This window comes from Emydura macquarii, unplaced genomic scaffold (genome assembly GCF_026122565.2).
Source record: "Emydura macquarii macquarii isolate MOO-44397 ecotype Brisbane River unplaced genomic scaffold, CSIRO-AGI_Emac_v2 contig_1027, whole genome shotgun sequence".
NCBI classification, from domain to species: domain Eukaryota; kingdom Metazoa; phylum Chordata; order Testudines; family Chelidae; genus Emydura; species Emydura macquarii.
Window position 1 is genome coordinate 20420885 of NW_027131164.1, and position 11451 is coordinate 20432335.

The window sequence follows — 11451 nt, forward strand, 5'->3', positions numbered from 1 at the left end:
AGATGGACTTAAACCTGTGTTTAAGTGCTTTCCTGAGTCAGGACCTGTATGTGTAGCCACCTCTAGAAAGATAGCCAGTGCATAACTGTGTCGGGAGGAGAACATGTCTGCTTGATGTTACTACATTTGGGACTTTTGCCATTAAGGATAAGTTTTCACTGCATGGTTAGCCTGGGCTCTTACTTTATGTTACTCTCAACCCCTTTCCACACGCAAGAAGTCTCACCAGAGTTTAGTGGTGCTTTCAACCTGAGCTAGCTGGCTCGTCTGGGGCTATAGGCTACAGACAAAGTCAGGCTTTCACTTGGGCTGTTAATCCACCACTTTGCAGTGAAGATGTAGGCTAAACCACTCCAGTGCTGATAATCTTTCAATGCCTTCCCACAATATCCTCCATGTGCTTGGAATGACAAACAAGTTCTCCCACAATTCTCTGAGAAAGAAACATAGAGTGGCTCAGCTCAGCTTACTGCAGCACGAAGAGCCATGGGATATGACCCTAGGGGTGTGTCACACTGCAATAAAACACGGGTGGCTGGCCATGTCAGCTGACTCGGGCCTGTGGGACTCAGGCTGTGGGGCTATAAAATTGCAGTGTAGACACTTGGGCTGGGGCTGGAGCCTGGGCCCCAGAGCCCTGTGGGGTCTCAGAGGCCAGACTCCAACCGGAGCTGAAACATCAATTGCAATTGTATAGCGCTGCAGCCCAAGACCTGCAAGGCTCAGTCAACTGACAAGGCCAGCCACCAAGTGTTTTATTGCAGTGTAGACATACCCTAGGAGTCTAAGCGACAAACCCAGGGGAACATAGCACCACTGTGGACAGAGTAACTCAGGTCTGGCTTTGTAGTGTGGCTGCTCACACATGGGATAGACTAACCCAGGTGCTGATCATCTGGGCTAACTCTGTGGAGAAGACATACATTAAGAGGAAAATCCTCAGGCCATTGTTCACACTGAGTAGCTTGGGTGAGTGCTGAGGGGAAGGGAGAAAAAGCCTTCAGTCCATGGAGCAGGTGCAGAATTACCTACGTGGTGTTAACCTATCCTTTCTGGGGGAGGACAGAGGAATCATGTAGCAGTGGACAGAGCTGTGGCCCCAGCTTGCTCAATGCATGCAAAAAGCCTTTACAGAGCTCAACTTCATACTGCACATACTGTGCCCATGTTCTGTCCCCGAACAAACATGCCTTGCATAGCAAACTGTACTTGCACCAGTGCCTGGGGACCCTCTACAATACACAGGCAAGGACAGGATTGCCCCTAAAGACAAAGCTGCAATTTCTAAAGGTTGGAGGCAGAGAGCAATCATATACCTCCTCCCTTTTTTGTAATGGACGGCGTATCCGCCACACTTCTAAGTGATGGCAAAAATGAGGATCTGAGTCAGGCGCATAGCTCAATCTGCGTCAGTCTTCACAAAAACATGTCTGTGCTCTAACCCTCGATGAAATAATACAGAGAAAGAACATGGTTAGAAACTTGTGTACAGAATTTTTGTAGGCACCAGGCAGATCCGTGGGTGCAAATGGTTTATGCTTCCAAATTAGGTAGCAACTTCTCTAAAATGCTGTTATTAGTGTCTGGACATGACTGCATGTGCACTATTTCTAGCCCCACTTTAGTGTTCAGCTCCTTTGAAAACCTGGCCTACATTTAATGTCAGAAAAAAGATGAAAAATCAGATTAGGGCTGATGTAATTCCATAGTATCTCAATCCCTTTCACCACGCACTCTCCTCCATGCTGTTGCCATCCACGAACAAGCATCGTATTGACATCAGTGGAATGTTAAGAAGTTACTGGTACATTCAGTAGTGTAGCAGGTGCATTTACCTGGATGTGCCTGCAGAGGTTAGCGGGTGACTTTCACAAGCTTTTCAATTTAAATCTCAAACAGCAAAGTGCTGAATTCCATCTCTGCATTTTTGAAACCTGAATTGCTTTCTTTACTTAAAAAAAAAAACCCTTTCGTATGGGACCCAGAAAGTCCAGGTTTAAAGGTTTGATCGTGCAAGGCACCAAATATCTCATCAGAGGTGCTGGGTGTAGGAGTTGCGGGTCCTCAGCTCTTTCCAGGGACACTCTATGCTCTGCAGGATCAGGCCCTATATCTTCCCAGGCACTGGAGAAAATGCCTTAGCTAGGTAGGGAAAATGTTTTGAATAACAATGTTTTAGAGCTTATAGTGTTAGGCGTATGTACAGTGCAGGCTCAATACTGCCCACAGATGCCTTCCTGGAAGAAACACATCTCTGAAGTTTTGCTCCCATAAAATCTAACTGTCTGTAGCAGCCACATTAGTCTTATCAAGACTTCTTTAATGTTTTGACTCAGTCAACTTCTGGTAGGAGGAGACTACTGAAAGCGTATGCTAATAAACAAATACTTTAATTAGAGCTTGTCCTTGCTGGAGGCAGTGGAGGGTTGATGGTCTGAGCCACTCCTCTAACGTCAGTGAACCAGCTCACTGGTGATATCAGCAGGGCCTTCTGCACTCAGACATGATTGGCTATGTTTGGATTGCAGGGGCTGGCTTAGCTGTAAGGTGAATGTGCAAGGAAGCAGCTGTGTGGAGGTGTGTAGTCAGAGAGTGTTTGCAGCAGACACAGACAGTGGGGCTTCACTGAGGCTGAGGAGTTTTAATCTCCCATAGGTAAATAAACAAACCAGCAGCAGACTTTGGAATTCTGAAAGGCTCACTGGGCACTTATGCAGGAAGAGTGCAAGCTGCAAAGTCCATAGAGTGGCTTCTATTTATTTATTTTTTTCAGAACTAAACAAGTGGAATCCGTGTACCTGAAACTGATATGCCAACTGAAATCTCTCACGCCGTGAGAATGCATGCCTTCTCGGACTTCCATCCCTCTTTGAGAGTGCGACTTCTCAACAAGGGGCCAGAGTACCTTCGCAGACAGATGGAGGCAGGCACCCCAGGCAGGAAAAGTGCTGTGGAAAGACTGGCAGCTGATAAGGCCAAGTATGTAAAAAGTCAGCATGTAATCAGCACTACGCAGGACCCCGTCATTGTGCTCAGCTCAGCCTCAGAGAGCAGCAGTGAGAGCTATTCAGTGGAAAGCAAAAAAATCAACAGGGACTTCGTTGGAGGGAAAGGCACAAAAAACTTGGAGCTGACTAAAGCAATGTATTCCTGCAATGCTCCCCTGGAACATGATCCACCCATAGCGAGGCGCAGCAGCTCCAAGAGGCAGGTACGGCCAGACTCCTTAGTGATCTACCGCCAGAAATGTGAGCTTGTGAAAGGTCAAAGCAGTGAGCGGTCACGAGGGGGCCTGGTGAGGCGGCTGTTCCAGGGGTCCATGAAGGAAAAGCTGTTGACTTCTCCTGAGATGCCCAAAGTAATTGGGGAGGGCATCACACCAGAAAGTGAAGAGAGAGAATCGACCAAACATGCACCAAATGGGCCGAACAGCCGTGTAGCTGAGCACGCTGCCCCTGCAAACACAGAAGCACCAGCTCTTCCTGGAAGTGAGTGTGAGGACTCCTCACAATTGACGGTTGCCCCTGAGGAGGTCAAGGACACGAGGAGGAAAGGGCTGCATCGCTCCCAGTCTGATATCAGCTCTCGGTATTCCAAGTCTTTCTCTGAGTTTGACACTTTCTTTAAGTACTGCGGCCTCGAGCCCGAGGTCATCGAGGATCTGGGCAGAGAGAACTTCTCAACGACTGCTGACAACTCCTCCTTCAGGATCCGCAGCATCAGCGTGGCAACTTCCGAAAGCGACTTCACGAGGCACAGTGGAGATGATGGACTGTTGGAGGAAGAAGTGACTGAGCAGGTCCCCAGCACCACTTCTGTGATTGAACGCAACGCTCGGATAATCAAATGGCTGTACACTTGTAAGAGAGCCAAGGAGGCTAGCAAGGTTCTACGAGAGCTTGCATGAAGGCTTCTCCTTTCAGCATGCATTACAGCCTGGTAAACTCAAGGTGTGTGCAAAGCCCAGCCGTGTGCATTTATATTTATCTTTGTATTAAAGCACTGTAGATATATCCAAGTTTATGTCTCTTCTATGAATGGCAGGAACAAGCTGCATTCTGCACATTACATTGTTATTAGTTATTATTTGTGTTACAGTAGCACCTAGGAGACTAGTTTGGGGGAATGGAGTTCTTGTAAAACAGGAGTCTGGGGCATTACAAAAAAGAGAGAGTGAGAGAGCGAGAGAGAAAGCAACCTACTGTAATTTGCAAGGGAGAAAGTAAACAGTCAGTGTTAACAAGGAATGTCTGCCCTTTGCCGTCTCCTGCTTTGTAAATGACTTGTTTTCACTAATTTCTTCTATGTTAAACCCCAGAAAAATTATTCAGCCCTTAATTATAGCAGGTAAGATCAAACAAATTGAATTGAAACCCTTGGTGTTTAGAAGCAGTTTGTATTTACTCTGTACTAGTACAATTTCTCCCTCCCTCCTATCTCTCTCTCTCTCTCTCTCTCTCTTTCCCACCCACGTTTGCCTGCACTTAGGTACATGCAGACACCAGTAAAATAAGGTTGTATCCACGTTTCTACTAGAGATCCCATTCTCGCAGAGCTCTCTGCCTCGGCAATAAGAGTTTGTGCCAGCTGATGCCTGGCATTTCACAATCTCTGCTGGGAAGTGGGATTGCTCTGTCTGCTTTCTTTGATTGTAATCAGTTTGGCTCTTCTGAAGTTGGAAAAGTTTGGTAGCTTTGCCCACATGGTTTTGCTGCTGCAATTCAAACAGCTGATTCTGGAAGTCAGTGTTGTGGTTGGTTTGGTGAGTGGGGCTGCTCAGATATTTAAAAACTAAAACAATTGAATAAAAATGTGAGAGGCTTGGGAAGCAATTACTTCACATAGAGAAATGGGCCAAATACAGCTCTGGTGTAAGTGGGCTCACCTCCTATTGATTTTAATAAGAGCTGCACCTATGCCTGGGGTGAGTCTTGTCTTTTGGCAAGAACCATGTTCCTAGGAACTTTAGTTAGCAGTGATCCATTACATGCAAGTTGCCCAAAGTATCCATTATATGAAAATTGTACTGACCCAAGCATATACATCCCTTAGGCCTTGGACCTCTTACACAGTATTATTTAAAAATTGTTCTAACTAAGCCTTGACACGATGGGCTAAATGTACCCTTTGTGAATTTATCGTATTCATAATATGCATACTAAGAGGAAACTAATCTGGCCTTGGCACAGTTGTTTGAAATGAGTCCATGCCTTATCCAAAAAAGCATGGATGTATAATACCTGAGCCAATTTTCTAGCGGATCAAGAACTGTTACCCTGATTTCTTCTGCTGCACCAATTTTACAGTGGTAGAAATCCATTGACTTCAAAAGAATTAATCCAAAATTACACTAATGTAAGTAGGAAGTGAGTAAGGCCCTGTGACTCCATCCTATCCAATTGCCTAGGGTTATGAAGATGTTGGAATATGCATTAAGTGTACTCACTGCATCTCCCGACATGCTAACACGGTGGTGGATTCTAGTTTGGTTGTCTGACAGTGTAGGGCAATAAAGAGTCTTAAAGATACAGCATACAGTACCTACTAACTTCTGACAATTCCTAACAAGGCACCTACCTTTTAACAGCATTGAAATATATTAGGCTCAGAGAGCTTTCTAGAAGGCACAAGTTGGTATCCTGATACATATTCTCTTTAAAAAAAAAGGGGGGGGAGGCCTTTATTAGAGGTGGTAAAGTAAAGTATTCCGATTTCTGTTAACGTTTTTAAGAAAAAAAAATCATTTCCATTTACATTTTTCATAGAATTAGTTTTCTCATTGAAATATTGAAAACTCAAATATTTAGATTTTTGTCAAAATCATTCCCACAAAATATTTTTGACCACTTCTAGAGTGTGCCTCCAAAATAGGGATAATTGTCATGTATGAAGCTGTCAACCCGCAGATACTTCATGGGGTGACAGCTCCTTCCTCAACTCAGTCGGAGAGAAGAGAGGGCTTCACTGAGCTGAAGAGTTCCCCTCAGTCGCCCTCCAGAGGTGATGGGAAAGGGAGTCACACAAAATAGATGGTGGACGTGGGGGCTCATAACATTTTCTACAACTGTGGGCAGGAGCCTTACAGAATATGAGGGTGGGAGCTTTGGCTCATCTTCCGCTACGGGGTGCAGGAGCCTGGTAACAAAAGCAATTGGGTTTTTACAAAGGGGAACAAAAGACTTCTGACTCCAGGATCTCTTTGCCACTGCTCTTGGGGCCAACTGTGAGATTGCTCTCATACTAGAACTGTAGTAATTCCCCTGGGCCATACGGACCTTGTCAAACAGGAGAAGGCTGTTGGGCCTTTCCTTATGTAATTGTTAAATGCTAACACCGTGTTCAGTGTTGCAGATGACACAGGAGACAGATGGTCACTACCCCAAAAAGCCTACAATCCAACTAGGCAAACATCATAAAAAGATGTCTGGCAAAGGGTGCTGTAATGCATGGAAAGCAAGAAGTTCATTCACATGAGCTCTTCACCCTGACAGAAGCTCTGCAGTTCTGGGCTGCAGTGCCAAGTTTTAGCTTTTTCCTCTCTCTGCCCTTTGACGGACCCACCACACAGCCCAGCATCTGAGGCCTTTGATGCTTTTGCAGCCAAAGACACTTTGTTCTTGACTGGACCCTTAATATTTGTCATGTTACTAATCCATGGAGCGGGACTTCAAATAAATTATACTTCTGTTGCATGTTAGAGGGGTCTACAAAGGACAGGCAGAAGCAGGGAGGTTCTGCTTTGAGAGGTTTTTCAAAGACACAGTATTTTTCATGTAAATGACAATTCTGGATACTAAAATTAAGCACGGCAGATTTAAGATGGATTTTAAAAAAAAAATAGTATTCTGCCTTTACAATGGCACGCAAATATTTTTCAAGACCAGATCTTTAAAGGACCTTGCCCAAACATGTGAGTGCATTTCTCTGCCTACATTTGTTTACATAATTATCTCAATTGCTTGTGTAGATTGGATATTTGCGTGCCAAGTAGACTTTTATGGCCTGATTCTTTGCTCATTTTCACCAGTGTAGATCAGTGCTAATTTTGTTAAGTTAATGGACAATAGGACCGGTTTGTCTGAAAGGAGAATTGGGCAAGTAGCTACCTAAATACACATTTGCACCTACAATGACCCAATTTGCATACACAGCTAAGGTAACAACACATAAATATAGGCCCATAAATGTGTGCAAATGTTTTCATGCTTTTTGTCTTTAAAAATTGTAGCCCACAATTTTTCTCCTTTTAAGATGGGAGATTTACTTTTAAACTTTGTTTCCTTAATGTTTTGATACTGGGAAAGAGGGAATATAAAAGAAGCATACTTTAGAAACGTTTAAGTAATGTCATTAACAGCAAAGACAAAGGAATGCAAAGTAATGGCTGACACCCCATTGTGCCTATGTAGTACAGGTGGTTTTATAAACTATTTCTTATCTGTGTAGGCACAGGAGACTGGGTTTTTTTTGAGGACATGGAGTCAAACACATTTAAAATTCCTTATCTGCTTTTTCTTTTAGTTTGTGTCACAATTTTACTGTTTTACATAGTTTTACATGTCTTTTCATGTGTTTTCAAAACAGATCCATGTATTAGGACAGGACAGGAATCTAGGAGATAGGACTTCTGTCATTGGCTCTTTCATTGACCTGTTGTCTGATCTTTGGCAAGTGATTTAACTTCTCTGGGCCTGGCTTATGACCCTGAGAAACAATACCTCCCTACCTCACCAGTGGGTTGTGAGATTGTAATCATATTTTTAGAGTGGATGGAAGACATATTTTAAATGCTTATTGGTATTGCTTTCTCTTTTAACTAGCATTTCAGAGACATTGAAATATTTGGGTACCATATTTGTGGTTGCAAATGTCATCTGCAGTGTCAAGCCCTTCCATGACTGACCTGAAATTAGACTGATTCTCTGGTCCTTAAGGATACATATAAACCCTTAATACTTTCATTAATATTTAAGAACTGGCCTCTCTTTTTTGGTACCAAGGATTCTCTACAAAAGAAACCCTTAGCAGGATGATCTGTACTGATTTGAACCACAAAACCTCCACTTACAACTTACAACAGGTTTACATAATTGGTTAGTCAGAAGATGAGCCAGCAAAGAGACAAATTAACTACTCACCTGCTAAGCCTTAAGCCTAGGCCTTGTGAAGAAATGCAGGGAACTTCCTGAAGTGAAGCAATGCATCTTGGCTTTCTGCAAATATTGGATGTGATCCACAAAGCAAACAGAGACATTCATTGCTAACATTGCTGAGCCCTTGAATTTTACAAAGGCAAAACTAATTCCCACGGGAATGAGTGTAGCTGGGACACGAGTACTCTTAACGCTCTTGAAAATAATATGTAGAAAACTATAATACAAACCTAGACTTGGTAACAAATTACCTGAATAGCAGAGTGTGTTAGTGGTGTGCAACTCAGGTCATATAATATGCTTATTTTTAGATAGGGGTGGAAATTTTAACAGCTGAGTCTGACATCTGCTCAGTCGCATCTCATTTAATTGTATTTAATTACCTAATGAATGTGTTAAATAAATGGACAGTTAAAACTGGTGCTATTTACAACCTATGGTTTATCACAGTAGCAGAAAGACCTGCATGAACTGGGTATCTTAGGTATCCATTGCTTAAAAACTAAATTCATACGGCCATTCCACTTCTGACAACCTAGGGACTATGTGGCTTTCACTCAGCTGTTTTTCTTACCCCCAAAAATGATGCCACACTGAGTTTCCTTTGAAATGATATTCAGAGTGGCACACTCAGTTGTGATTTCCATCACAGGCATATATTGTGGTACACACTGATTTTGCAGTTTAGGAAACTCTATTTCATAGGGTTTATATTGTAAACCTAATTTTAAAAATACAGGGACAGATTCTCCGCCGGTGTATATCAGTGATGGAGCTATGCTGATTTACATAAGTACAGGATCTGGCCCACAATTAATGAAAAATCAAGGAAAACCCACCTATGCTGACTCTAGGCCTCTACTTTTAACAAGACCAGTACTGTTAGAAAACTCACCTACAAATATCAATGTACAGTGCCCAGCTGAAAGGGGTGGGGGCCTTTTGGAACTACCATAAGATAAATATTTAATAATAAATAAGGCTGAATTAAAGCTGACAGTAGTTATCACTGGACAATGGGTGGTGATGACTCTCTGGTTCTGAGACTTGTGTTTCCCACAAACCCAGATGCTAGCTTCTTTTCAGTGCTACAGTTGTCCTGACCACAAGCCATCATGTTTGTTACAAATAATGCAGTGCTCACAGGGCATTTCTACATTGCAATCAACTGACTTGGGCTCATGGGGGCTCATGTTGGGCTGTAAAATTGCAGTGTAGATGATTGTGCTTGGACTGCAACTTGAGCTCTGGGATCCTGAGTGGGGAGGATCTCACCCACAGAGGGAGATAAGACAGACAATCTGAAAATAGAAGCTAACCCTTCAGCTTCCCTTTACCTTTGTCTAGACTAAGTGCTCAGCATTTAGCAGCTGTGGGCACACGGAGGCTAATGGAATAGACCCAGCAAGCCCACTGCATGGAAACTATGTGCTTTCTTTGCCTTTCGACAGCCTGCTGTTTAGAACTTTTGGCCATAATCCTTCAAAAACCTGGCGCGGCCTGGCATGTTGAAATTGTTGTACTGTGCTTTAAAAATGACAAAAGCCAACAAAACCCTCTTTGCATGTTTCCTAGATTCTAATATTCATTTAAAGTAGAGCAGCTTTTTCAAATGACAGGTTTTTTATGGGGCAGACTCTCCCATTAATATTTTATGTTCTTAGCTTAATTTTTCATGAATTCTGTTATGACTGATAAAACACTGCATAAATAAAACAGCTACTTCAGACATTAAGTGAACTAACACATTTGTTTTAGCAGGATGATAATTAAGGAGCCATGTTATCTATAGTTAACCTCAAAAAAACCCCAAAGGTAATTGACTAGATTTTGCCTGGTTAAGCAGCATCATAAAGTTAAGTCTTAAAGGTCGAATTCACCAATGGCTTTAGGAGAAGCAGAGCTCTCTATTGGCTTTCCAGGAGTTTTGCTCCTCATTGCTTTAATTCTAGATATGGCTTTAAGAAAGGGGTTAATTGAACATCCTCCTTTCTTACTGTAATCCACATTATGCAGTTCATATCGGTCCTGAACTTCAAAAGGATTTAAAAAAAAAAACCAAATGCTTAGTATTAGGGTGGATTTCTTGGGAAAGGAAATGATTATGTTGATAGTATTGTAAGCAGATGCAGTGAAGTTTTAAAGCTTTCCCTGTGCCAGTATGATGCATTAAGTGTTTTAAATAGCACTTTTTTTCTTTCCTTAGAATGAAAACATTCCCTGAGATGGAGGCTGACTAAACAGGACACAGACAGATAGACCCACAGCAAACTCTTCTATCATCTTGCTTATGACAACTCTGCTCAAGTTTGTCAACTTCCTGTTGCCCTCCCCACCCCTCTGCAGGCTCACTCTTTGTCACAAGCACATGGGTGCACAGAAGCACAAAAGGAAGTTACAAACTGAGATGGAGCGTAATGAAAGCTTCTGGAAGAGCGGAGTCAAGTTTAGGTGCTAAACTACCTGGTAATGTCCAGAAACAGGTCACCATGACGTCATCCTAAATGTGAGGGAAGGTTATGTAGCACGTCTGGCTCTGACTGATGGTGAATCTATCAACAAGACCATGGGAGGAGAAAGTGGAAACTAAGTGGCAATGACCTTTGGGTCAGCATTTCTTGGCAGGGAAGCTCCACCTACACTTGCAAAGAGAGTGTGTTAACAGGACTTTAAACCTGGCTCACACTGACATGATTTAAGCACACTATGCCTGGCTGGTGACAGTGGACCAGCATGACAGTTTTATAAACAGTATTTAAAACCACATGTCTACCAGCTTCCTTCTTAGGCCTTGTTTAGACTGAGGTTTAAGGCAAATTAGAGACTATGTTCTCCAGCTAGACAAGTCTGGTGTGCAAATGGAGATGGATGGATAAAATCATGTTTCACAGATCACGTTGGGCATAGTTTCAAAACATGGCTGTAACACAAGGAAACTCAATCCACGTTTCATATTAGACAGGACTCTTCTTTGCTATAACAGTGCTCCAGTGTTCAGTGACCTCCTGAGATACCTTCCAATCCTAATCTTCTATGAGTTGATGATTCCAGCATGGTAAAATGTGTAGTCTAGCTAGGCCCTTGGGAATCCTTTTATACACCTCAGACCCTTCCAGCACATGGTTGTCTGTAATGTAACACATTTATTTTTGTACCGAGGATGGGCAGCAGGTTTATTGAATCCGGTTAGGGAATTGTGTCATAGCCTAAATAATGTTACAGCTGGTTAGCATAGATCTAGAATAGCATTGTCCCATCTGCATTGTAAATAAGAAGGCATGTTAGGACACAACCAGAA

General features: G+C 42.8%; 1 protein-coding gene across 1 annotated transcript; it reads left to right on the forward strand.

Moving 5' to 3' along the window:
* The first annotated feature begins 2606 nt into the window (after positions 1-2606).
* On the forward strand, positions 2607-10986 carry FAM110C (family with sequence similarity 110 member C). The gene is made up of 2 exons (XM_067544895.1): positions 2607-3950; positions 10360-10986. The coding sequence occupies exon 1, from the start codon at positions 2810-2812 to the stop codon at positions 3905-3907; it is 1098 nt and encodes a 365-aa protein (XP_067400996.1). The 5' UTR covers positions 2607-2809; the 3' UTR covers positions 3908-3950; positions 10360-10986.
* The last annotated feature ends 465 nt before the right edge of the window (positions 10987-11451 follow it).